Source organism: Amphibalanus amphitrite, unplaced genomic scaffold (genome assembly GCF_019059575.1).
Source record: "Amphibalanus amphitrite isolate SeventyFive unplaced genomic scaffold, NRLGWU_Aamphi_draft 000030F_arrow, whole genome shotgun sequence".
NCBI classification, from domain to species: Eukaryota; Metazoa; Arthropoda; class Thecostraca; order Balanomorpha; family Balanidae; genus Amphibalanus; species Amphibalanus amphitrite.
This window is the reverse complement of record NW_024881526.1, coordinates 514,175-541,841: the sequence shown is the minus strand read 5'-3', so window position 1 is coordinate 541,841 and position 27,667 is coordinate 514,175. Positions and strand designations below refer to the sequence as shown.

The 27,667-nt window shown below is 48.7% G+C and overlaps 3 protein-coding genes across 16 annotated transcripts; 2 read left to right on the top strand and 1 right to left on the bottom strand.

Annotated features, from left to right (window-relative positions):
- Positions 1 to 543: 543 nt before the first annotated feature.
- Positions 544 to 17,529, bottom strand: LOC122366602 (serine palmitoyltransferase 1-like). Of its 6 annotated transcripts, none has more exons than XM_043339036.1 (13): positions 17,470 to 17,524; positions 15,687 to 15,779; positions 12,848 to 12,949; positions 12,102 to 12,131; positions 10,227 to 10,322; positions 9,816 to 9,978; positions 9,297 to 9,429; positions 8,092 to 8,221; positions 7,212 to 7,412; positions 6,814 to 6,925; positions 6,479 to 6,623; positions 6,044 to 6,152; positions 544 to 3,041 (listed from the first exon to the last, which is right to left on the bottom strand). In XM_043339036.1, the coding sequence occupies exons 2-13, from the start codon at positions 15,729 to 15,731 to the stop codon at positions 2,874 to 2,876; spliced, it is 1,434 nt and encodes a 477-aa protein (XP_043194971.1). In that variant the 5' UTR covers positions 15,732 to 15,779; positions 17,470 to 17,524; the 3' UTR covers positions 544 to 2,873. The 6 variants fall into 6 exon arrangements, with proteins under 6 accessions (XP_043194971.1, XP_043194980.1, XP_043194991.1 ...); XM_043339045.1 differs by lacking the exon at positions 17,470 to 17,524 and adding an exon at positions 17,401 to 17,454; XM_043339056.1 differs by lacking the exon at positions 17,470 to 17,524 and adding an exon at positions 17,280 to 17,300.
- A 217-nt stretch (positions 17,530 to 17,746) lies between these two features.
- LOC122366628 (putative tRNA (cytidine(32)/guanosine(34)-2'-O)-methyltransferase) lies at positions 17,747 to 22,800 on the top strand. Of its 9 annotated transcripts, none has more exons than XM_043339114.1 (7): positions 17,747 to 17,876; positions 19,687 to 19,818; positions 20,111 to 20,180; positions 20,479 to 20,695; positions 20,971 to 21,145; positions 21,667 to 21,851; positions 22,347 to 22,800. In XM_043339114.1, exons 2-7 carry the CDS (start codon positions 19,698 to 19,700, stop codon positions 22,566 to 22,568), a joined length of 990 nt encoding a protein of 329 aa, XP_043195049.1. In that variant the 5' UTR covers positions 17,747 to 17,876; positions 19,687 to 19,697; the 3' UTR covers positions 22,569 to 22,800. The 9 variants fall into 9 exon arrangements, with proteins under 9 accessions (XP_043195049.1, XP_043195039.1, XP_043195058.1 ...); XM_043339104.1 differs by lacking the exon at positions 17,747 to 17,876 and adding an exon at positions 17,877 to 17,899; XM_043339123.1 differs by lacking the exon at positions 17,747 to 17,876 and adding an exon at positions 17,888 to 18,160.
- A 3,028-nt stretch (positions 22,801 to 25,828) lies between these two features.
- Positions 25,829 to 27,370, top strand: LOC122366728 (glutaredoxin-like protein C5orf63 homolog). The gene is made up of 3 exons (XM_043339266.1): positions 25,829 to 26,165; positions 26,541 to 26,649; positions 27,004 to 27,370. Exons 1-3 carry the CDS (start codon positions 26,053 to 26,055, stop codon positions 27,175 to 27,177), a joined length of 396 nt encoding a protein of 131 aa, XP_043195201.1. The 5' UTR covers positions 25,829 to 26,052; the 3' UTR covers positions 27,178 to 27,370.
- The last annotated feature ends 297 nt before the right edge of the window (positions 27,371 to 27,667 follow it).

Below are 27,667 nucleotides of genomic sequence, written 5' to 3'. Positions count from 1 at the left end.
TCACTTGAAGGCATAAACGAAAATACCAAGATGGAAGTCCTGCCTGAGCCAAGTTTCTCCCAAGGAGATTGAATTGCCTAAGACGCAATACTATACAAATTTTGCTGGTCAGCTTCCCCACACGTTGTACGTTGTCCGAGGCTTTCTGCGTTGCTTAAAACCGTATCTTAAAACAACAATGTGCGCTTATAATATAGAAAACCTAGGTGTTTCATTTTTCAACTTTCAATGGTTTCTCTTTTTCCATCACGTAGATCAGATATTCGTCCCTATCTTCTCAGGATCTGAGGAAAATCTTAGAGTCAGTCAGCAAAATTTTCGCAGAAAATCGCAGACCATTGACAATATAGCAAATTTCTATCGCAACAGGTTGTTGCGTCATAACGTATGGTAAATTGCGTCACCAGTGAACCGGGTGAACCAGAGTATAACCGGTATAACCAATATCGGTCTCATACCGATGACGCATTGTTGGCCTGGGCGGTCTGGGTTTCCGGTTGCATTATTCCTGGACCATGGATCGCGTCATGCAAATTATACCTACATAATCTATTACACATTACACAACACCAAATATCAAGTCAAGAAATTAAGTTGGGCCAAATTACAGTTCAATAAACAGTATGCAATACTAAACGGGATTCGCACTTTCAGAGCAGGCTTCCGGCACTTTGAGGGCCATTCTCGTGCAAACGAAAGTAACTGTCACGTCCCAACGATATACACAATGTGACGACGATAAATACGATATTCCACGACGGTCGTGCCATTTATATTCTAGTAACATAATTGCAGAATCAACCTAAGCAAATCTGAAATATTTCAAGTCAGGCACACATATGTACCTATACCTATGCATACACAACAGTAATAGCGGAAGCAGTAACATCGAATCAAATGCCTAGTTTGAGACCAAACATACGAGTAGATGAACATGATGAACATACCAAGCGTTCATCAAAACGTTATTGGTAACAAAAGATATGTCATATGCAGAACGGAATACAAAACAAATGTAAGAAAACCTGCAAAACATGACGAATGCGATACATGGAAGCGTAACAAGCTCGTGCAAAAGTTACCACACTTGATTCGTAAGGTTCCATAACAAGCAATAAGGCACGGCACATCGCAGAAAATCAAGGCTGTGCTTCGAAAAAGGCTGCGGCGTGACCATTGTGAAAAAGCACACTGGCCGCTAAACGAGTGTATAAACCCTCCGACACCACCGTTCAAATGTATGTGCGCGGTATTATGAACTCGCAAAGGCACCCTGACGCCATCGTCTTGTGGCGACACAACTGAACACCTCCAGCAAACAACGCTCAGCCGTGTGCAGTGTGCGTGCGTGTAGTAAATCACTCGAAAACCCGACATATATGATGCGTTTTCGATTTCCCGACCGGTAACCCCACCCACAGAGACATAACACCCGAGGCACGCGGACGTAGGGACACTTCGGTCCCGTCAGCCAGCTGGCACCCAGAGGTTGTTACATGGCTGCAATGGCACCTAGCGAAGTAACAGGCACCACCTGTTTTCCAGGACTGCTGGATGCGAAGGACACATCACATTCACAATCGGTGCAGTTGGCAGTGTCATTATCAGAGCTGGGCGCGTTCCTCGATTTTCGGTAGTGCGTTAGCGTTCCTGCGTTCCTCCGGCCGCGGTTAGTGCGTTCCTGGAATAGCGTTCCTCAATTTTTTTTCGTTCGGTGCGTTAGCGTTCCTGCGTTCCTGCGTTCCTCCCTAAAAAATACCGCCGAACCACGCGGCGCGGGCCCAACCAAACACGGGGCGAATCGATCACAGAATACCCAGAATGGCGACGTGGGGCCGAAAAGCAACTCGACATCTCTTTTCCGAATCGAATATCTGAAATACGTTTTACCAATATCATCCGTAGGGTTTTCAACAAAAATACGACCTGCTTAAAAACAATAGTTTAGTTAAAAGATGTATCTTAGTAAAAGTTATCATATTTACTCTACACATTTAATGCCTGAAACTGAATCGAATAGTAAACATCACCACTAAAAATCTTTAATGCCTGAAACCGAATCGAATAGTAAACATCACCACTAAATCTAAGCAAGCCTTCCTCGATTCGACTAACAAGTGGCGCCTCTACCGGCAAACACACGTACTCGAGATTCAAACATTTGACACAGAGGTCATTGGCAGCAATATAATTTTTCGGGTGGTTCCGCAAGAACGCAGGAACGCTTCAAAATTTCGGGTGGTGCGTTCCTCTTACTTGCGTTCCTTTGAAAAACTTTGCGTTCCTGCGTTCTTGCGTTCCTAAAAAGGGTGGTGCGTACGTACGGAAGAACGCAGGAACGCACTAAAGGAACGCACTTGCCCAGCTCTGGTCATTATAATCACCACACATCGCTACAATCCACCTATTAACCGACATCCCTGTTAGTCCCAGAACGCAGGTTGGTATGTGGTAAGTACACCCTTCTCTACCCTTCCTTCTTCTATACCTTCAATATCCGTCAACCCATCAGCTGAACCGCCATACAGTCCCAACGGACGGTGTTTTGGGAGTATCCCAGGCTAATCTCAAAGCACTAACGAACCCATCGACTAACAGTTCTTCTCTCCCATACAGCAGTTACCGCAGCCGCACCGTCCCATGACTCCCAGTTTAGTCCCCATGTTCCCATACCCAATGTCTGATGCCTTTAGTGTCACAGCATCGCTCTTGTGCTCACGTCTCTCGATCGCTCGTTATTCATTGACTGGACGTCACGACCAGGTGAGCTGGTCAGACCAGGCCGAGTGAGGTCAAGCAGGACTGGCTGAGGTCAGGCCGAACTGGGCCAGGTGTCTGACCGGGTCGGGTCAGACCGGACAGGTTCAGACCATCTATCCAAGGACGGCTCCGGCCGCCCTGGACAGCGCTGTCTCGATGCTGCGGATGTCCTCTGGCTCCATCAGTCTATTGCAGGTGACGCGGATGGCCGGCGGAGGCAGGCGGTGCTCCTCCGGCTCCAGGTAGTGGGCCCGCGTCAGCGCGATACCGGCCTCCCGGCACTGGAACAAAACACATGGGTACGGTCACACGGGGCAGTCCGGGCGATACCGGCCTCACGGCACTGGAACACATGGAAACACAAAGTCACACTAGGCCCGCGTCAGGGCGATACCGGCCTCACGACACTGGAACACATGGAAACACACAGTCACACATCAGGACGATGCCGACCTCCCGAATCACACAGTCAGGGCAATACCGGCCTCACGACACTGGAACATACAGTGATACAGTAAAATTATACTATGCAGTCAGACTGAGCCGGCGTCAGGACCTTACCGGCCCTCGGCAAAGGAGCATAAGTTTACATTAAGTCACACCGGACAGAGCCAGTGCGACATCGGCATCTAATATTCAATCACACGATATATACCATCCCTATGATTGTCCAGGCCGTCAGGAGCTATAGGACAAAATTTAATACAGTAAAAGGACATAGAAAACGGCCATTCCATCCGTCTGTCCCACTTCTTCAGACCACAGTGACAAGGGCGTCCCTCAGCCGACCCGGTCCAGAAACTGACGCCATGTGACAGTCAACAGGAGATCCTACTCGGCTCAGCCCAAGATCAGCGCTGAGTCTGCCGCTTAGTCCTCAGATCAGCGCCGAGTCTGCCGCTGAGTCCTCAAATCAGCCCTGAGCCGAGGGCGGGCCAGCACAGATCAACACAGGGATCAGCGCGGATACAAGCCAAAGCCGAGACCTTCACGGGGGATAATAACGACGCGGAAGTGGACATATTTGCCTAAATGTTGCCGTCCGATCCGACTGTGCAGCGCCGGGAAATTAACATATGCATCAGGAGATGGAGAGACGAGACTAATCGGATCGTCACCAGATGCAGGTCCGACCGTGTCTGGGTGTGGCACAAAAATAGAAATACAGCAGTATTATGAAAACAATCTTTTTTAAAACCGGAGTGAGAGCTACGATGCAATATTCTAACACAACTGATCCACCACAAGCAAAATAAGACCGGAGTGAGAGTTGCCATGCAATATTCTAACACAACTAAACCACCACAGTCCACAAGCCGTCATTCACTAGATACATCTTACTATCAGACCACACTTTTGAAAATTAACTGCGCCGAATAAAATGAATGCCCGCCAGCACCGAAATCCCACGATTGCCCGATAGTCTCGAGCCAGTCACGGCACTCCTGGGAACTTTCCATCGATCGCCACACGGCTGCGTCTTAACGTCACGTCATGAGCGCGACACTGAACGCTGACGCGCACTCCGAAGGACAGAGAGCACGCCAAAAACTGCGCCAATGTCACACGCCGCAGTCGTGTTCGCCGCTCATAGACAGGGATGCGTGTGACCGGAGTGTGAGGCTGTCCGGCGCGGTGGTGGGATACGCCGGCCGCGCGGCGGACAGACAGTGGAGGAGGGTGGCTGACAGACGCGCACAGACCACCCACGGACAGGACCGCGACCGGTCGGCGCCACAGAGAGGTCACCAGATGGACCGGGGACATGAGACATGAAAACGGCACGCAGCGGGGGAATGCAGCAAAATGAATGTGACTGAAGATGATTTCAAAGTGCAAAATATACAAAAGTCCTAACAGTGTGGCGTGGGCGAGATGATTTCTATGATTTAGTGCTCTGATGATCTGCGCCATATTCCGAGTTTTACCGACTATACTGAACCTGTTTATCTAACAGGTGTGCAAATAAGAATACCAGATTGCAGTGCCGGTCATTGTTGTACTGCCGTTCGTAAGTTGAGACTTATGAGAAGACCATTCACCGGCCGTTATGAGTTCTGGACAATCAGAAAACACTTCTTACGGATCCCCTTTGCCCTACAGACTGAGTACCACATCCTTCCGTCCACCCATCCACAGGGAGTGGGGCAGGATACAATCATCACCGGTTGATATCTGGCACCGGGACTGAGCTAGGAACTCCCCGACTTCCGGGCTGTGATGTGATGTGTCCAAACGACGCTCAGACTCCCGGGCAGCGTATTGACGCCAAAACAGTCGGGCCATAACACCGCAGCAATGTAGGCTGCGTGGGTTGGAGGGGAAAGCGATAAAAGCCAAGGGGTTAACCTCACGGTGGAGTACCTATATAACCACTATCGTAGTCCGTGGTGACCGGGGAGTCCGAGGGTTGAGTTGACGCATACCGTGCGGCTTTGTAATAATTGCTGCTGACGCTGTAGGCGGGCAATACCCCTTCGTGGAACTTAGTTGATGTAAACAGCTAAAACATGTAGCGTATATTGAGACGGGTTACACAACACATTCGGGTGAACGCATTTCGTCGTAAAGACTTTATCAACACCCTTTCGGAAATAGAAACAATACAGACACACAAGAATAATGTGTGCCATTATTCTTGTGTGTCTGTATTGCTTCTTTTTCCGAAAGGGTGTTGATAAAGTCTTTACAACGAAACGCGCTCACCCGAATGTGTTGTGTAACCCGTCTCAATATATAAATTTGTCTATTGCTACTCAAAATATGTAGTAAACGTAGCCTGGAAACCCCACAAAACGAATCACAGCAGATCTTCATTCGTGTGCCATAGTCGGTACAACCACAGATTCTATTCCTCTGGGCGCGGAATCACGACACCGGTCCGCCGTGCCGCCCACCTCACACCGAGTCTGCCGGCACCGTTTTTGTACCATCCGGCCCAGTTCGATGGCTGGATAGCGCCACAATCGGCGAGCTGGCCCCTCAGCGACAGGGGGACCCGCTACAGACGCTGCTTATCACAGAGCATGCATCAGATGCCGGGCACGGAACGGGGCAGGAAAGCACGACCGACGAGTAGTGATGAACGTCAGAGCGTTAGCCGTCACACAAGCAAGTTGGCAACTAAGTTGTGCCACTGATATGGGGTCGGTTTATTTTTAAAATCGTTCAGCTGTCCGTGCCACCAAAAAGTCACACAGTGGAGCTCGATCCAGCATTAACCGGCTGGAACCAGTAAGAGCCAGTATGTGCCACGGCCGGCACCCGCAGTATTTAGTCTCACCTGGTCCACGATGTGCTGAAGGACGGCCTCGGACTGCTGCCGCTCCAGCCGCGGCTTGGACAGCTGCAAGAACTTGACCGGCGAGACCTCGTCACCGCACAGCTCCAGACTGCCGGGTAGACACGGGTCAACCGACAATGCGCACAGTTAGAGCTCTGTACAAGAGTATGAAGACCAATGGAACTCAACTACAGCTCTAAGTTGCAGCACAAAACAGAGTAGGTGTGCCAGAGAAGAAATCAAATACCATTGTTAAAGACGACACACGATTGATAGGACGATTAAGTTAATCTGTCAAAACAAGGTGATCATCACATCAATAAACGACAAAATAATGCGACAATTTAAACCGTTACCAGTTAACACACAAGCCCAGCGGATTAAGCCTGTGAAGTGTGACCCCCTCTCATTTTTCCTCCCGCAGCGTGCCCATACCCGTCGATGTTTGCCAGCGCCTTGTGCATGGCCCGGCAGACGCTGCGCAGCTTGGCCGTCATCTCGGGCTGTTCGTCCAGCTGGTCGATGACACACATGGCAGCGGCAGCGCACAGCGGCGCCAGGGCGGCTGAGAACACGTAACCTGCGCGCCGCAAGGAGCAGGGTTAGCCAGGGAGGAGAGCGTACTTGGACGGCACACATTACACAGACAGGCTGACGGGGCGGGATAACTACAGATTGAGACGGGCTCACTGGATAGGAAAGCTATATTGGCGGCGGTATATGATGAAGATTCAAATAAACCGGTGTTAAAGTACACCCCCTCTATATACCCTGTCCGCTGAGCCGCTGGTGGTCGGCCACGTAGAAGGAGCCGGTGGTAAATCCACCCACCGAGCCCAGCGACGCCTCCATGCTGACACAGATCAGGTCCACGTCGCGAGCCTGCCGATGTTGGTACACGGTCAACGGTGAGCAGAGGACACGATGCGCGACGGCACGTTTCAGGCCGACCACAGGGAGATAGAGCATCATTCATCAATGAAGTATGGGGTCGCGTATTTTACGATTCATAAATAAATTACATGGTTCTGCAACGGGAAAGTCACCTCAGCATCCTTATTATCCCCTTCAGTAGCAGGGAAGATTAAAACTCTGACTGTGTCCCCATTCGTCAGTTACAGATAGGGTGACCCCATCCACCGCACTCTACAGCCATCGTGCCACCCACCGTGACTCCAAAGTGTTCGGTGAGCCCGCGTCCGGTATCTCCCAGCACTCCGAACGACAGCGACTCGTCCACGAACAAGCGCAGCTTGTGGGCCTCCTTGAGTCGCAGCAGCTCGGGCAGGGGGCACACGGCGCCTGTGTTGGCGTATATACCCTCCACCACCAGGAAGCGACGCACCAGCGCCGCCTGCTTCGGCTTCAGCTGCACGAAGGGGAAGACGTCAGCGCGTGAGGGACATGACCTTCAGTCTGGAGATTAGCATTTATGACGGATTCAAAGGTAGCCCTGGAGTCTGGACAGGCTGTCTGAAATATGCTTCAAAATTCGATCGCAAAGGAGATCATGAACGGATGGCACGTCTGTCTACAGAACCCCACTGTCAGAAAACAGCTACTAAGCTTTCCGTTCACCTGACTGTGCTCTCTGTCAGAAGCTGCCCGAATAGCCCATTACCGAGAAAGGGAGAGGTACCTATCTTGCGGTCCTCTCTGCTGACAGATTATGCTCCTCTACATCAGCTGCTCCAGCTGAGTGCAGGGACCATTACTGGGGATAAGGGATGAAGCTTACTTTCTTGCTGGCCTCCTGTTCCTCTACATCACCTGCTCCAGGTGCCAGGAGGAACCATTAGTGGGTGTAACTAGGGGTGGAGAGCTAGCTCACCCTTTTGCTGGCCTCGTTGCGCTCCTCGATCAGCTGCTCCAGGTGATCTATCCCAAGGAAGGGTGGAGACTGGAGAGATATCCTACCTTTTTGCTGGCCTTGTTGTGCTCCTCGATCAGATGCTCCAGGTGACGGGGGGACTAGCACTGGATGGGGGTGGGGGTGGGGGGTGGGGATTCGGGTGGGGGGGGGGGTAAGGGGAAGAGCAGTACCTTACCTTTTTGCTGGCCTTGTTGTGCTCCTCGATCAGCTGCTCCAGGTGGGCGGTGTCGTTGTGGCGGAAGTAGCGTATCTCACTGCGGGACGCCTGCAGACCCTTCTGGATGGCGAAACACACCGCCTCGTCTCTGGAACGTGGTGGGCAGAATGGTCAGACTGTGAACGCTCAAAGCAGTATGCAGGTATAAATCACTAATTTACCGAAAAGTAAGCAACAGACGACAATAAGCACGATCAACAAGACCGCGAAAACGCCTTATCGTTATCACCCGACCCAATTATCAAGAAGCCGGAAACACAGCATACCACCAGTATAACGCCTTATGGGGCGACTAACGGAGCGAGCGAGAGGGTGGGCCTTGCACGTGCGAAATTTCGAGGGGGTACCTCCAACTGACTTGTGCACGGCACCCTACTAACCGGTCTCTAGCGATGTGCCAAATTTGGGCACAATCGGCCCAGCCGTTCTCGAGATCTGGAAGCGGCACCCTGCACGTGCGCACGTGCAAAATGGGTCCCAACTGACTTGTGCACGGCACCCTGCTAACCGGTCCCTAACTGTGTACCAAATTTGAGCGCAATCGGTCGAGCCGTTCTCGAGATCTGGAAACGACCCCTGCACGTGCGCACGTGCAGCAGCACCCCAACTCTGGCACATGGATATCCAGTGCCTAGTGGGTGCCTACCTACATGCCAACTTTCAGCGCGATCGGCCAAGTAGTTACCGAGATATTGCAACAATTACAAAACTGACACCTCTTCGTTTTGCACGTGGCACGTGCATAAGGGGTCACCCACATGCATCGGGAGTAGTCCAATACTTGGTAGAAGGAATGAAGCTACCCTACAAAAATTACCGCATGTAAATCGGTCAAGTGGTTGCTGAGATATAAGCCTCGCAAAAGCGTCCGCACGGCCGGCCGGCCGGCCGGCCGCTCATACTCAGAAATTTCCGTTAATCTAAGGAAAGACTCCGCTCGCTTCGCTCGCTCCGTAATCACTGAACACGGACCGAAAAACGTCGAGCTCCTCTCATTCCACTTTCTGACCCCCACATGAAAATTCGGTGGAAAGGACGGTGGAGGTCTCATTAACCGTCTAGTTAGGACATGACGCTGTCAGCCTTGAACTTGTTAGCAACTCTGAATAAAGCAAACAATCCCTTCTCTCCACTGGCGCAGACGGCCGACCATGACGACTCACGCGAAGATGACGTCCGAGCGTTTGGCGTAGGCGGGTATGGCGCTGGCCACAGTGGAGAATCCCAGCGAGTACAGCACCGCCTCCTCGGTGCCCAGGAACTGGGTGACGCGCTTCTCCAGGTCCAGGTGCACGTCTGGGGACAGAGAGCGGTGAGACGAGGAGGGCAGGGGATGCACAGAGGGAGGGAGGGGTGGGGGGGGGGGCGCAAGGCCCGCTATCATAAACCATGACACAATCACGAGGCACCAGAAAGTATATAGCGGTGACAAAGGCCGTTAGCACAAGACATTCATGTGATGCCCGTCCTAACAGAAAAGCCGAACAGTCAGACACTAAATCCAGCCATCTCAAGGAAGAGGAAAACATACCAGATCAGAAAAAATACAACTACCTCCGGATCACTGAGAAGTACTATCGAATCACTAAAAGAGGCCTCCTTCCACCGATTCGCTTCCCTCTCCCTCTGTCCCGATACTATGTCCCCCCCCCCCCCCCTCCCCTGTCCGCCGCGCCACTGACCGATGGTTCCGTAGAAGGCGCGCGGCCCGCACGAGCCGACGCCGTACTTGCGCAGACAACGAACGGCCGCCTCCTCCACCCGGTCGTCGCCGACCATTCCCAGGAAGTTGTGCGTGGCAGCGTTCAGGTACTGGCGGCCGCCAATAGTCACGTGCTTCCCCACCTGAGGAGAGGGGCAAGCGGAGTGAGTCAGATCGACCTGATGTGGCAGATGGTACTGGTGGTGTGAACACCAGAGCGAGATCAAGCGGTAATCGAAACATTGCATCGAGAATGTGAAAACAGGCCACGCAAGTACAAAGTGGGAACGCGCTTGAACTCGAGCGGCGATAGAGAGCATGAAAGTTGCATTATTGTATCCCCCGGCATCTCTTCCAAACACGACGCATTGGTATCACATCGGCCGCTCACCTTTCCTTGAATGACGTCATATTTGATGGGGTTCAGGTCAGCGTCATCAGGCACCAGGGGCTCAGGAGTCCACTCCTGAATGAGCTCTTCCTTCTCCTGAACAAACAACCGACACAGGGTTAGACGGCGAAGCACGCACAGTTAAATCTTATGTTTTAAGTGAAATGCACACAATAGCTCGAAATTTATTATGACACTCAGCTTTGCGGATCAAAATAATAAATATACCGGGTGGCCCAGAAAAAACGTTCCGAACTTTGGAGGCCTGTATATCAAATTCGAGTTCAAATAACGAGCCAAAATTTTCATCAAGTTTGCGTCATTTCTATGCGCATTGGTATGCCAAATTACAACACTATACCATCATTTTCAAGCTGGCAATCTTGAGTTGAATTAAGCAAGACGTTTTTGCTTTTTTTGCCGATGTCAAACGATAAGGATGATTGGGTTAGACGTCCCATGTTATAAAAAAGAATGAAAAATAGAGCACGTGAATGAAACCAACACGTATGTTCTTATTTTAAATATTTTTGTCTCACTTATGTGCCAAATATTCAAATACTGAGCCAAAATGGTGCTCATGGATGCCATTCGTTTCAACACCAAGTCATGTTTCGAGCAGGAGTGGCACGGTGCATGGATTACTGCTGAAAACCCTCCTTTCAGTAGATCAAACAGTAAATCGACCGAATAAGGAAAACAAACTAAAGCAGACTCGTTCCCGTGCCAGAAGACCACAGAATTATGATTTATAGCTTATGAAAAACAACATTGCCAGCAGATGACAAAAAAAAAACTGGTTGAAAAGCTACCTTTTCCCAGGAATGTAAGCCAGGAAAGCATTTGAGCCACAAGATTGTTAGAAAACTGGAAACTTCTTCCGATGCCGCTGGCACAAAGCCATCATGGTTGCCTGAGGGAATGTGTCATCCTGAGACCCGAACCATCAATGAGACTAGCTGCCAGTAGAAGTCATGGCTCTAGGCCGCGGTGCCGCGGGGTGAAAGTGACCTGTTCACCTACATTTTTTAGTAAACATCGGAGCAAAAAAGTAATTTTTACATGGCATGCTTGAAACACGAACCGGTTAAAAAGTTATTTACCGAACACCATGAAAATCACACCATTTACTAAAAATGTGTGCCGCATTGACTATTCGAAGTTTCAATGTTGTATCTTTATCACTTTTTGAGAAATATTGATTTGAAGTTGGGAACGTTTTTTCTGGGCCACCCGGTACAGATGCATGGCCAAACGGCAAAGAAGCCGACTCGCAGAAACCGTAGTTCCACATAAAAAGTGCAGCACAATGACACAATGAAAGGACTCCAGTTACCGGCGTGGACAAAATAGCTCACATTAACGAACGCGAGTGTTTTGGCAATAAGGTTTACAAGCATTAGACGAACCAACTGACGAATAAGCTTTGGGGGTGCGTGTAAAACGCAGGAATGACAGACATTTCAGTTGAGATTCATCCCAAGAAGATGAGAAAGAAGCAGTGCAGCTGTATAAGCAGGTTGTCAGCAGTTTCCTGCTGTAATACGAGTGAAAACGTGGACAACGAAAACGGGGACGTGAGCACGGAATACGGATGAATGTGACACTCAAAGAAGGGCCAGCGAAGTGCGGCACACTGCGGAAAACACATAGCAGCGAGACACTGAGGCATGTGCGGAGGTGCGACACTGGTGGAAGGCAGGCATTATGGTGATGGACGCTGGTCGCTCAAAAATACTGAGTTGAGTGCCCTTCTGACTGACATAACCTAACATCGACAATCGACGTGGTCGACAAAACAAAGCGTGATGGACTGGACGCGACAGGGTCTGACGTGGCTGCCGGCCGACGTAAGACATTGGTGGATGAACTCACATGCTCAGAGAGCCTATCCCACAGGCTGGCCTGACGACATGAAGCTCAGGGTTAGTATGAGTGGGAACTGGAAATACAAACATCATGTGATGTACGGAAACGGCATTCTCTAAATATTAGGGAACAATGACAAACTTTAAAAAAAAAACTGATGCCTATTAGTCATCTACAAAAGCTTCAACGACGCTGGGCTGTCATCATCTGGACCATAGCCATCCACTTTGTCAGCGATAAGCGGAGCTTTCATGCACCGGTGGTTGAAATCTGCAGCCGACCAAACATTCATTTTTAAGGTTTGCCACTAGGGCTCTGGTTATCGTGGGAAAACTACCCACATAGCATTTATTCAGATTGTCCAAAGGGCGGATGTCTGACAGCGCCAGGCCAAACCAAGACTCGATAATGGGTCAGGCTGTAGGTAACGTTTAACTACCACACATTCTATTAAAATGATGGCCTTGTGAGTGACCTGACACTGTGTTTCCTATAATGCAATGCCAATAGCAGGCTTTACTTGATGGAGCTCGGGTGCATTCCACGGACACTGGACATGATCATTGGCGGTGTTTTCAAACCAACATCGCAGTCGCAACCGTAACAAAAAAGGATAACAAAAACGCCTTGAAGGGTGATTATACTTCTACTACGAGCGAGGGATCAAGGCTGCACTTATCGCTGGCAAAGACTGACCGCGGGCAGTGGAACATACCTTCTTAACTTTTAGAGTGTAGGTACTTGGAACTCACCTTCTCTGATAACGAGGACTTGGATTTTTTAGTCCTTTTCAGAATCAGACTAAGCACCCAGATGATGAGCACCGCCTCCAATATTAAGTGGTAGATCGGAACCTGAAAGGTTGCACATTGTAAGCAGCATTCAGACAGCCAGCTGACATCATTTGCTCTCACTCCCTTCCTCCGCCTTATGAGAGGACTGGACAGACATGCATACTTATTACAATTTACACAGCACATACTGATCTCTTTAACCCACGCACTGCTGGGGGGGGGGGGTAAACACCCCTTTGAAGTTTTTCACGAATATCTCAAAAAGGGCGGCGCGGAGCACCGCCGTTTTTGGCACACCTTTTCATGCACATGCTGTCAAAAGTTCAGACCGAGGTTACTCAAGGTCAGGTCACCAGGTCACTTCAAATGACTTCAGCTCATGAAAAGTTCAAGGTATGCCATAGCCAGGGTTACTTTTACAGGAAAAGTCGAGAGGGGGAATAAAGTTCGGGGCAAGGGCGGATCCAGGGGCATCTGAAAGGGGGCCCAATTTGCCATTAGGTTTTTGTTAGGATGGCGCCTGCAGAACCTTACCTACCCCCAAATCCTACTCTCTCCCCGGATTCTGGCCACTTTATATTGTTAGGCTGCTAAAAAATAAATTAGCTAAAAATATACGTAGGTACCTTCCTTGGCGGTAGGGGGCGGGGGAGGTCCCAACTTGACTGCGCCCTTGCAAATGTCAATCAGTAGTATCAACCTATTACCCTGGCCAAACATCAAGTAGAGCCTTTCTAAATAGAGAGAGGTTAACACGCGGGCCAAGACCGATTGAAGGACCCTGGTTCGAAGGAAGACCCTTGGTTCGGAGAGGTCATGACCCCCGTCCCCAACCGGTTTCTACGCCGACGCCTGTAGCGATATGTCAGTGATTGCGAAGAGACGGAAGAGACAAGACAAGAGACGGTCCCACCGACCATCCGATCGGTATCGGGTCAAATCTGGAGTTCCCGCTGCACTGAACGTAAAATGGTTGGATGGAACCTCAAATTGAAAATTATCTAAGCGCCAGCAACGTTGACTGATGACTAGAGTCTGATCAACGATGATTATAGAAGCTGAGTAACGAATTGATTGAAAATGGGCTCAAAAATAAATTTGAAAGGGGGAAATTCCCCCTTCCCTCCCTAGCCGTTCACGCACAATTTGAAAGGGGGAGCGGAATTTTCGAAGGGGGAAAATTCCCCTTCCCCCCCCCCCCTTTAAAAGTTACCCTGGCCATAGCCACACCGAGAGACCGATCACTTTCAAAGTTCAGTGCTAGCTAACAGCAACAGTATGCACAAAATGTTTATCTCAGAATTTTGATATCGGTGACCTAATTTTGCGACCTCCTCTTCAATAGGGGACCTTGGTCAATAGGGGAAAATTGAAAGATGCCTCTTTTGAACGAAAGCCACTCTTAACCCTCGCCGGCACAGGCCATTTTGCGTCCTTCGACGGCACAAGGGGGGGGGGGTACGACCCCCTCGCGTTTGGCCCCTGATCGAGCTAGAGCTTCGCGGAAAAAAACGAGCGTGTTGCGGCGTTGCCCGTCACGAGAGGAAGCCGATGATATCCAATTTTAAGGGTCTATGTCATCGATTGACCTTCCAGGTCAGGTCAATGTCCCAAAAGTCGGGAATATTGGGACCTATTAGAAAGTCGTGAAGCGTGGCTGCTATGGGTTTTTTCGGGGTGCTGATCACGAATATCGTGTTGGTTTTGATCACAGACAATGTCTTTAAGCATTTAGATCAGGTCGGGTCAGGTCAGGTCAGGTCAACCAGTAGGGGGTCGTGACGGTTATTCGTAGTAGGTGCCAACCGCCTCTGACAGTTTCGTAACATTTTACGAAGGCACCAAAACCACTTCGTAAATGTTCAGATGGTTGCTAAATTCGAATTCAGCTCCAAAAACTAGCCAAGAAACATGTAAAACTCGAAAAAGTGAACCGAGGTCACCAAAGGTCAATGACCTGACCTGACCTTCAGATTTCAGATGACTTTGACATCCACCCTAATGCATGGGGACAACATCAAATCAAGTGTTCGAACGTTAGAAACCACGAAAAAAACTGCAAACGCGCGGCTAATGCGAGCTGCCATACGCCGAAACGCGATTCCAGCCAAACATAGCCTCGGAAAATAGGTCACAGGTCAAAGGTCATTTGCGTCAGGGTCATGAAATTTTCAGGGTAGGTGTAAAATTTAATGCGAGGGTACTGAAAGTTTCGTCGCGATCGGCCGCTTTTTACGCGAGCTATTCGCGAAAAACCTTGGGGGGGGGGGGCATCAACCCTCCCTGTGCCGGCGAGGGTTAACACTCCAAACACTGAATTACAAGTAACTATGACATACTTAACATGCAAATAGCACCCGTGACCTCCGTTTATGCCCTAAGGTCATCTCAGGTCATGAATACTAACAGCTTTTTTGCGAATATCTTTTGATAGAGGCACGCTAGAGCGATGAAAATGCCTTAGATGTGCTCAGCTCGATGATACGGATCGACTCATATGCAGCACGACCTTTCCCAGTCAGGTCATGATCTTGACCTGAGGCCAAATTTTCACAGAAATAAGGATAAAAAAGGACGACAGCATGAAATCTGATATTAATGATCTTTTTGTCACTGAGTTTTCCCAAAAGATGTATTTAGGAATACAGCACCTTCAGTAACAATCTAATAATGGTTAGATAGCTACCACTGTTGGACATAAAAAACTTGATTGTTATGCATCGTGCCTTCACAAGCATATGCCATTGATTACAGCCTTTTTCAGCCAAGTCTTCAAAGCATGACAAAATGTACTTACCTCAAAGAATAGTCTTACAAACTCATATATCTCCACAGTCACCATGACTACAAACTCAGAGAGTATTCCTGCTGTATCACTTTCAGACAGAGCCTGAAAAGAAAGTGTTTATTCAGTGAATTACATAATCCAATCAAATACATATAAAAATGAATTGAAAGCAGACCCTGGACCTGCTTTCAATGCAATGGGATGCAGTGATATGTCACCATAGATCAAAATAATCAAACATTAGGTAGCTACCAAATGGAATTGTTATGTTTGCTAGCACTTAATTAAATCATAATTTATGATGTTACAAGGCTTAAACTTATAGGCCTTGCTATGAGCTGGAATATATTTTCAGCATGGTTGGTATAGGCTAGTGCAAATTGGCCATCATTGCTGGTGCAGGTCATCCATGGGCAGATTCAGAGAACCAACTGTGAGGCGGACATTTGCCCTAAAAGCCCCCCTTAGATGATAGATATGCCTGGCTAATATGTCGATGTTCTATATACTCTGGACTCGCTAACAGAGCAAAGTTCATAAACAGACATTATTTGAGTTTGATGACAATTTATTTATTATGAGCGAGCGAGCGCAGCGAGTCTTTTCAATATAACGGAAAAATCTCAGTATGAGCGGCCCGGCCCGGCCTGTAACGCTTTTGAGAGGCTTATACCTCAGCAACCGCTGGACCGATTGGCCTGCGATCTTTTTCCTGGGTAATTTTCCTGGGTAATCCCTTCTACCCCGTAATTGACTACTTTTGATACATCTCAGTGACCGTCGTGCCACGTGAAAAGTCAAGGGTGTTCAAGCTGTTTTGCAAAAGTAATGATTTTGAGAGGCCCATATCTCAGCAGCCGCTTGGGCGATTGTCTTGCGGTAATTTTTTTAGGGTGGCTGCACCCCTTCTACCAAAGGTCAGATACTCTTGATCTATGTGACCAGACTGACCTGACCCCCACTGCACGTGCAAAATGCAAAAAGAAGAGGTGCCAATTTTGCTCCCATTTCAATAACTGTAATTACTGGGGCGATTTCGCTGAAACTTGACATACAGGTAGGCACCCACCAGGCAATGCAATCCCATGTGTGGCGGTTAGGGTGCTACTGCACGTGCACACGTGCAGGGGGCACTCCCAGATCTCGAAAACGGCTGGGCCGATTGCGCTCAAATTTGGTACACGGTTGGGGACCAGTTAGTAGAGTGCTGTGCAAAAGTAAGTTTGGACCCCGTTTGCACGTGCGCACGTGCAGAATGCCACCTCCAGATCTCAGGAACGCCGAACGGCTGGGCCAATTGCATTCAAATTTGGCACACCGCTAGCGAGCGGTTAGAAGGGCGCTTTGCACAAGCCTGTTGGAAGTACCCTCTCGCCCTTCCGCACCTGCAGGGCTCACTATCTCGCTCGCTCGTTCTTCGCCCAAAAGTCGTTTTACTGGTTTTCACTTTCTTTGATTTCATAATTTTTACTGAGGGAAACAAACTGAACCGTCGCCCCAGTTTTTGTCCATACTGTACAAATAAACACCACCTGGTCATTTCCCTCTATTGCACTCTTTTAAAACTGAAACTGACATTTCTCAATGCTACAATTTATGTACCGCCTTGGTTAAAATGCCACGCCGAACGGTCCAGCCAAGTCCAGCCAAGGGTCCAGCTTGAGCTCGACAATGGCTCGACTTGTGCTCGACTGCGACGGCCTTGCGATGTAAGTCAATATACCCTGCTTGCGATCAGCTTGCGATAATCAGCGGCGATCTGGATCAGCGGCGGCCGGAGATAGGCGTTTACCACAAGTGTAGGCAAGCAGTGGTGTAGGCCAAGTGTAGGCGTCTACATCAATTTACTTGATAGGCGTCAAACTTTGCAGGCCAGTCGCCATTAGTTGCTGAGTGCAGAACCTGATCACCCCACCAGTAACAATGCTTGTTGCCTAGCAATTGGCTGCCATAGTGCAAACAACGCTGCTGTTGCTAGGCAACTACTAATTGCCGAAGGAGAAACAAAATTTTCGAACACATGTTTCTTATTTCGATAAATTTCATTTATGACGCGTTTGTTGCATTACTATACCTGTTCAATAACTGAATCGTTTAGCCAACGCACCCATATTGCCAGGCAACTTTGGTTGTTGCTAGGCAATTTGTCGCTACCTCCAGGAAATCAATCCTTACAAGATTGGTCCCGAACAGCACCATGTATGGGCTATAGATGGCCTTGTGTATGGGAATAACTGTATATTGACATGCATTTATATGAAAATTGCAGGCCGTGGTATTTGCCTTTTAATATTCACATCGACACATTTTAACATTCACATCACATCTTCCATCCCACGGTATCAGATCATGTCATCAAATTTTCTAAGTCGATTTCAAGTTTCATGAGTCTGTCTTGGCCGATCAAGAAAGTCGCTTTTGATGCCCTGGCCCTGGCCCCTGGTCTGTGCTCAATTTAAAAAAAAAATGAAAACCAGACTTTTGTAAGTAAAGAGAACCTGCGTAATAATAACCTTATGATCATTCTTTGCACATTTTAGTTGATATTGCATAATAAACAAAATCATTAATTTATATCAATATTTTTCGGCTTAGCCTATCTTCAGGATGTCATGACGCATGTCACATTCTGAAGATGTTGATACAATCATTTACTAATAAAAACTGGTACCTATCTACGCTACAAGCAGAAATGCCAAAACCTAATCTAGCCTGACCTGTGATGGCCTTGATAACTAACTTAACTTGAGCTTACTGGACTCTGGACTCAACAGTGACAGGTAATTCAATTGAGAATTGAAAATTGAGTGAGAACTGAAGCATAGATGTTTTTTTTATAAACAAATATTGTAAGTAGCAATGTGTGGTATCAGTTTTTAAACTTAGAAAGACATGTTATTTCCTTAAATCCTTTCATGTTTTTATTTTGTGATTTTCTCTTGTTCTTATAGGGTGCAAAAGGTAGCTGTAGTTGTAATTTCTTAGTTGTGATTTTTGTTTTAATACTTAGCTGTAAGCTGATGTTCATCAAGACAATTTTAAGCCAGGGACCAGGGTTGATGTGTCTGGTGATTCCAGGCCAAATTGTCATCTACAATTTATATTTTGAACCAGAGTGAATGGGATAAACATGGCATAGGCTAGCATGACCTAACCTACCTACCTACCTACCTATCCTTACCTAACCTAACACACAATAGCTAAAGTTTGACCCAATCTCTAGGTTTACTAAAAAAATATTGGATTCATTCCAAAATTCATGCCAATTTTTTTTTTTGTCCAGTTATAATGTTTTTTTCCCTCATGTGATGCCTTATAAATATTTTTAATTTGTTTGATGTCTGTAATCACTTGACACTTACATCTCTTAGATGTAATTAAACTCTCCTGATTCCACGGAATTCACGCTGTCACTACAATCTGCTGGAGTTGGCATTCATAATCTGTTGTTCTAGGTACCTACCAGGGCCCTGTTTCACCGGTGATAGCAGCACGCTGCTATCACCGATAGCGCGAAACCTGATAGCAGCACGCTGCTATCAGGTTTCGCGAGCTGACGTCATGTCATGACGCCATACTGCTGACATTATGGGCAGTTCCGGCGCACGATGGCCGCGACCTTGGCCGCGGCATTAAGTGACGTATGAGACTAATAGTAAGAGTTTACGCAGTCATTATAGTATATTTATTTTTATTATATATTTTTCTAAATATGATGTATTTAAAAGAAGTTAGGTTTAAGGAAAATTTGGACGTAAACTTCGAACATTTAGTTGATGACATAAAACAATATTGCGGCAATCGTGCGCCAGAATTGCCCCTTACGTCAGCAGTATGACGTCATCACATTACGTCAGCTCGCGCAATTTGATAGTGGCGTGCTGCTATCACCGGTGAAACAGGGCCCAAGTTAGCAGCAGATTGGACCATGAAAAGTGCTATGTTTGAGCAATGTAGTGAAATGCACGATGTGATGTGTCATATTCTATTTCTATTCTGATATTTACAGGATTTCTTAAGATGGGACGCTCATCAAAGGACAAAAGAGATATTTATTACAGATTGGCAAAGGAAGAAGGATGGAGGGCAAGAAGTGCATTTAAACTTCTGCAGATTGATGAAGAATTTGACATTTTCAAAGGTACTAATATATGCTACCATAGCATAACATATTAATCAAGCTGCCATACCATTACATTTTATCATGCAAAATTCAGGCCAGGCCAGTGTGTGCATGAAATTACTTCAGATAAGCTAAATGTTTTCAGTGACTGCTCCAACTCTATTGTAACTGTTTTCCACTGATCAGGTTAAAACTCATTGCACCACCAGAAACCTTATTCAATGATTCAAGTCATATTTATTTGTGTATGTGAGTACTGTGACATATAGCAATAAGCATTCAGTGAGTGTACAATGAATTTGTGTTACAGATGTGACCAGAGTAGTGGATTTGTGTGCTGCGCCTGGCAGCTGGAGTCAGGTCCTTTCCAGGAAACTGACGTAAGTCTGGTGATCACAATGCAATCATTTTGAGTTTGTTGGATACCTATGTGACACTTGAATCTTGATTGTCACCAAGTATCAAGTGTGTGCATTGTGTAATCACCCAGCTGTGATGAAACACAGTCATGTTATCCCATTATGTATTAGGGATGCAGACTTCACAGGTTTTTGGTGATTGTGAGTCCTACTTTACAAAATGGATTCTGACTCAGACTCTGTAGCCCTTTTATAATTCAGATGCCTGGCTTGGCGAGTGTACCGTTTGAGACCGACCCTCCCCTTCCGCCACGCACAGGAAGGACGGCACCGCCGGCGGCGACGTCAAGATCGTGGCCGTGGACCTGCAGGCGATGGCGCCGCTGCCGGGCGTCATTCAGATCCAGGGCGACATCACCAAGCGCTCGACGGCCGAGCAGATTATCTCCGAGTTCAGCGGCCAGCAGGCGCAGCTGGTGGTCTGTGACGGCGCGCCGGACGTTACCGGACTGCACGATCTGGACGAGTACATCCAGGTGCGTGGGAGGGCGGCGGGGCAGGCCGACCTGGAGAACAGCTGTGGTACAGCGGAGACTTTGGCGTGAGCTGGGACACAGTCAAATAAGGTTAAAGTGGAAAAGGTATTCACAAGATTCCTTATAAGAATATGTTGTGGGGTTAGGTTAATCTTGTTCGATTAGGAAGTAGGTGGATGGGTTTCGGCCACAGGGATGCCGCAGACACGAGACGTAGGTTCCGAGTGAGTCTACATCATTCCCGTCCATCTGACTGTCACCGTTTGTTCTGACAGGCCCAGCTGCTGCTGGCGGCGCTCAACATCACGACGCACGTGCTGGCGCCGGGCGGCACATTCGTGGCCAAGATCTTCCGCGGCAAGGACGTGACGCTGCTGTACTCGCAGCTGAAGGTGTTCTTCAGCCGCGTCACCGTGGCCAAGCCGCGCAGCAGCCGGAACTCCAGCATCGGTCAGTAAACGCACCGCGACTCTGTTTCCGTCTCCGACGTCCGTCTGTCGCCCTATCTCTCTCACGCTATCTAATGCTCTCTAGCTTTCTCAGTTCTTCTTCGTTTATCTCCCTCTCCCTCTTTTCTTCCAGTACCTACCGCCCCTCTTTCGCGTTTTGTCACCATATCTGCTGATTCCCCGATCGACTGGCCGCCCCCTTCAGTCGATTTCAGCGCCATCTCGGCCAGTTTGTACGCGACTGCGATGTCTAGTATAAACATCATTCTCAGTTCTCCTCTCACCATATTGTCAATCCCTGGCTGCTGGCTGCTGGCTGCTGTTCAGGTAGCCGATTTCGCAATGTAGTATATAATTTGCCTCATGATGAGCCTCGTCGGCACGTAGCCTCCGAACATTCACGCCGGCTGGCTTGACATCCGTGTCTGACTTGATATCTCCGTCCCTCCGACAGAGTCGTTTGTGGTGTGCGAGGACTGCCGGCCGTGTCTGACTGCATGTCTGTCTCTCCTCCTTCGACAGAGTCGTTTGTGGTGTGCGAGGACTACCGGCCGCCGGAGGGGTACGTTCCCAACATGACCAACCCGCTGCTGGACCACCAGTACTCGGATCTGGACCAGCTGAGCGGCCCCAACCGGGTGCTGGTGCCGTTCCTGGCGTGCGGCGACCTCTCCGGCTACGACGCCGATCTCACCTACCCCCTGCAGGTCAGTCGTCGGGGGTGAGGAGGGGAGGGGCTGGACCAGCCGACTTCTGCCCATCTGAGAGTTGATAGGGGTGACGCCGACTTCTTTACGTGGGAGGTCAGAAATTGTTTGAGCTTTGCAGAGTTGCTTCGGTCTTTTCAGCCAATTTGATGCAGCGTAAAATCCAATATTATTATTCAGTTGAGTACGTACACCATGCTTTCCATGAGACAGCTAGCCCCAGTTTGTCCGTTTGTTCTATACTGCCAACTCAGCAAATTACTGCACTCCGCGACCGTCAGGCAATTCCTAGTTGTTTCGACGGAAGCTGAATCCGTCAGACACTCTATATCTGACAGTCCTCTGGTGCGAGTCCGACATCCGGCCGTCCCCTGAGTGTCCTCACTGACTCCTCCGGCAATGGGATAAATGCCCTCCCCTGGCCCCCTCATTGTGTTCCCGGGTCACTGTTGTATGTGCCTTCTCTCTGATGTCCTTCACTCTCTACCCCGGCAGCTGAGCGAGGGCGCCGAGTACGAGTATCGTCCCCCGAACCAGCCGCCCATCAACCCGCCGTACCAGGACGCAGTGGAGAAGAAGCGCACAGACCAGCTGGCAAAACCTGGCGGCGACTGTCCGACCACGCCGGACGCCGCCGTCTCGCTCTCCGCCTCAGACGTGGACCGGACGGCCGCGCTCAGTCTACAGGAGCCGGCCGGCGCCGAGGGCGACGGTTGAAGGGGGAGTTGGTGGCGGGGGGGGGGGGGAGAGACGGCCCGTCCCACTGGTGGAGGGGTGTCGGGACCAGGATCGCTGAGTTGCCTAGCCTGCAGTGGTCGTTTTTTATTTGGGGGATGAGGGGATAGGTACTTTGTAACATTTGTGTTGTTTATCAGATACTCGGTGCTTACACTGGTCCCGTTTGGCAATCAGCTGTATATTGCGAGTAAATACATGCTTTGTTGTAACACACCATCGTATACTATCACTTATTGGTGATTGGCTGGCGTACCATGCAGTCACGTGAATCACAGCGTGTTGCGTGCGGGGTTACGCATTCACCGACTACACGGGATGTTCAAATGGCAATCGAACTCCTCACCTCGCACCAACAACTCGCCAACAAAGTCCATAACGAGTACATCAATCGAGAATAACAAATATAAATGTATAATGGCACTCCTACAACCCTAAGCAATGAGCAATGCGACATACACTGGTACAAAAACTCGCCATTGGGAGTGTCATCTCGCCGCCGATTTTCCCGTCCTTTCCGAATACTCTGTGGATACCGGTCACCAGCCACCCCAGCGCCGTCACTGGCCACACCGCCTGCCGACCACCTCAGAACTAGGCACATGTCGCTGGACTCTTAGCACACGAGTGACTGAATCGCGGCGCCCTGCCGACTTTCTCCCAGCTCGCTACCGACAACTTGGCGAGTCCCGACGGTGTCGGTGTTTGGAATGTCCTATCACACTGCAGTTCACGTGTACGCTAGTTTCACAGTTCACATGAACCTGGCCATGGCCCGCGCCTTCTCCAGCTGGTGCAGCAGCGAGTAGAACTGGCTGACGCCCAGCTGCACGTGGCGCACGCGGCGCGCTCCGTCCGGCGCCAGCACGTGCAGCGCCAGCCGGACGAACGTGCGGCCGACGCGCGCCGGCTCACTGCTGGCCGCCGTCACGCCGAACCTCCACTGGATGTCCTCGAGCTCGTCGAAGCAGCGCACGCCGCCCGTCTCCAGCAGGTCGTCCAGGCCGGTGAGCGGGGCCTCGGCCGGCGGATCGGCCCCGTCCGCCGGCGCCGGACCGGCCTCTGCTGCCACAGCCGCCGGGGCAGGCTTCGTGCTGGCAGTGCTGGCTGGTGTGGCTGCGGGAAGTATATCTGCGCTTGATTTGGCTGCATCAACAGATGTGTCTGATTTGTGGACGTACGTAGACCACAGGCTAGTGATGGACTTCGTGGTCTCTGTTGATCCCGTTAGTTTCTGGAAGTCCTCTGCTACTTGGACTGAGGTAAGGCCTCCTCGATATGATGCCTTCAAGATGTTGAGCAGTATCTTGACAAGACCCTGGGCCTGCCCAATATCAATGCCTGCAGTAGCTGAGAACTCTGAGACAGCCTCTGCCATAGCCTCCTTGTTGACTCCTCCCACGCCAGTTAGATATTTCAGAATGTTCTCAGCTATGTGAGTGATGGATGGCTGTGGTAATAATGCTAGCTGAGTGACACCATCAATGACAGACTGAGGCACCTCGCCAGAGCTGAAATGATACATCATTCCAGCTGCCAGTGCCACTTCAGCTTCAGTGTTTGGCTTCTGTTCAATGCATCTAGCAAAATGATGTTTGTTGTGTCCAGCTTAGCTGAAAAGTGGAGAGAAACGAGATACATTATCCTTTACCATAGCATCTTAAACACTGTTACATTTAATGCATAGTTAGAGGCTATCTGAGGCACTACCCATTCCAAGCACTACCTTCATAGTACCTCCTTGATATGGGTTTGGAGTTTGGAATTCAGAACCACAAGAACATAAATGGCATTGGTAGCAAACATTTAGAAGTATGCATCTGATATGATAAAAACCAGCTGAATATGACATTATTCAAAATCAATTTCCATGAAAAAACATTGGTGCCTGCTTGATGACTGCTGCACATTTTTAAGACTTGTCGAGATCATGATTTTAAGGTGAGATCATGATTTTAAAGGGACTATCCCACCTTTAACATGGGATTTGAGTTGAGATAGCCAAGTTTGCGGCGAGGTTCAGAAACCACTATCTATCTTGGTTGCAACCCCCGCGGCCTCTTGGTGTTGAAGAAATTCGTTCCCTTCATTTGAAAATGGGCCTTGTACAAGGCCCTATCTTCAACATGGAACGACCGTTAGTGTGACGTCACCTCGTTTAGTCATTCTGATTTAAATGGGTTTGTTCGTTGAAAAATCGCTTAAAACTTGGTCTGAACTTTGTTGTGGTGCCTACAGAGTAAAAGGAATCAGCTTTATGACAGTAATGTGGCCTGGGGAAGGAGGTAATTTTGGGCTGTGACGTCACATATTTGAAAGTTTGTGTTTGGAATATGGGAAGCCTAAGATGTTTAATGAAAAACAAATGCCAGAACCGTGTTCCTGGTCATCCAATCTATAAAGTCGGGCACAATTTAATTGGTTTTAACAACATTTTAGAAGGTGGGATAGTCCCTTTAAGGTTATATAATGCTTGGAGTGTTAGGGTATGTTGCAAAGGCATTGGATACAAAATGATTTTTTCACCAGCAAAAAAGCAATAGCAGCTTAAGTAGGTACCTAGAATCAGTAATAATTATGAACTGAAAAACAATATTCAACTGCTTTCCAAAACAAATAAATGCCTAACCGTGGAGGCGGAACACCTTCAGTTAATGGGTTTGAGGTGCAGAGGAGCAGGATTTGTACGTCCTGAGGAAGATGTGAGAGAAAGTGATTGTCGAGTCTGTTTTTGTTTTGTTGGGCTAGGCTCATTCCGTCTAAGACCATTTCAGAGCCGCAAGGATGATAGGAATTAAGGGGAGACATTTGTCTGGAACGACCCAGGCTTTTGGTCCCATCCTTTTCATGCAACACCCATAGGGATAATGTTAAAATGCCAAAATAAAAAAAAATCAGATGGGCTCGGTGCGACGGTGCCCCCCCCCCCGTTCCGCCGCCTATGATACCTGAGCCACATATCTCGCACATTAAATTCACGATCAGTGCTCAGTGCTGTAAATTGTAATATACTTGATGTGCAGCCAAATATAAAAATATTAACAACTTTCAATGGTACATACCCTAAATACCTATACAACTCCAAATCCAAAATGTCCAAAACCAAAATCACGAACCGTGCCTAATATACACGGCCTTGGAACCGTGTATGCTTCACTCAATATACCCTGCGTGTATGCCACATATGAAGCAATCACACCATAAATGTATTACAAACGAATATGTTTAATTGTATAGTTTTTGCAGCTCGCGATTGGAAAAGTCGAGCGTTGCCTAGCAACTTGCTGCGAATTTGAACAACTTCTGCAGGTTACCTGGTGATGGCCAATGCACTCCATGGCTATTAGACTTTTGAACACCCATATCGACATAAGCTCCCCTTGAGCTCCCCTATAAGCAGCTTTTAGTAAATAACTAAAGAGTAGACAACAAATGGGCTGCCCCCCTCTTTATCTTATTTTTGAGAATGGTTGTGTGTAATGTTTCCCTGAAGTTCTTTCGGGCAGTTGGGAGCTTAGGGAGCAGAAGCTCCGGCAATATTCGAATTCAACCAAGCTCGACATCTCTTCGTAGACGTTTGTAAGTACCTATCTGTATAATTACAATAGGTACGTGTACCTACCTAAGCTTTGATAAGACACCTACTTTGTTGTATGTATTGCTAATGGGAGCAATTCACTTATTTGGAAGCTGGAATTTATTTTATTTTGCTCTTCAAGTTCAGTGGCTTTTGATGCAGCCTTTATGGATTCTGAGCAGTAGATCTTTTATCCTCACCCTTCACCATTTTATCCTGGAAGTTGCAAATTGCCGTTTTTTATGCTTCCCTGTCTCTCCTCTCATCTCCCCTCCCTTTCTTTTCCTTCCCCTCTCATAACCTGTTTGGATTGTACCTATGCTCTGAACCAAGGCTATATAAACCGCTCTGAAACAGTCCCTCTTTTTTGTTGACAGCTGTCAGAGCCCACCGGGAAAACGGCTGCCGGAGCTCACCCTCTACACCAAGACGCCGTGCCCTCTGTGTGACGATGCCCTGGAGGCACTGTCGCCGGCACTGCACCGGGTAGGTGTGGCCGCCTGGCCGGCGAGGGGCAGGTCAATGCCGGGTGACACCCACTCCCCCAGCCCCGCTGCATTGGGTGTGTCCACTTCTCACGGGTATCGTGATCCAATCACGGGAAAATTGAACACCGAACAAACACTCATGGCTGATTAGTGATTGGTGACCTCAAAACATGTCTGCTGACCCGGCGCAGCTGTGTAGAACATTGTTTTCCTGCCGACTCGCGGGATTGTGACGCCGGGTTGTGAGAACGGCGTCGGCAGGGTGTCGCGGGCGGGTGCAGTCGAGGGTGTTATCTGTGGCGCCCGACCCCAGCTGACTGCGGTAACATAACACCCGGTAACACCGTTTCAGGTGACGCTGCGGAAGGTGGACATCACGCTGCCGGAGAACCGACGCTGGTACAAACTCTACCGCTACGACATCCCCGTGTTTCATCTCAATGGAGCCTTCCTCATGAAACACCGGGGCGACATGAAGGTTCTGTTGGAGGCGCTGGAAGCGTGGGAGGGGGCGGAATCCAGGTGACAATATTTGTCATTTAGATTATGTCCGTGTGCCCATGAACATTCATAGATAATGTGTCGTCTCGCGAGTCCTGCTGAATGCCTCATCTGTAGTTCTCTGCGTATTGCGTATGGAATGGATCTAGTTGCCCTGAAGAGTTATAGATGCCTGTTAGATATTTTCTGAGCTTGCGAATATAATAGGCTGGGAGACAGTGACATTTTTGAGATGGTATTTTTGTTTCGTAAGGAAATTTGAGTCGTAAACTTTGATGCAACAGCAAAAGATGCACTTTTTTGCCATACGATCTCGCGATGCCCACCCAGCGTGTAAGCCTAGAAAGCGACATCTAGGATAAGTTGTGGATACAGCGCCACCTGCGACCAGTGGCTGATCAGTGATTTTAGGACTAAAGTACGTATCGCTAAAGTACGTAGGACAAAAGTACGCATGCAAATGTTCGTACCCAAATATACGTAGGCGATAAAGTTCGTATGCAAAAAGTACGTAC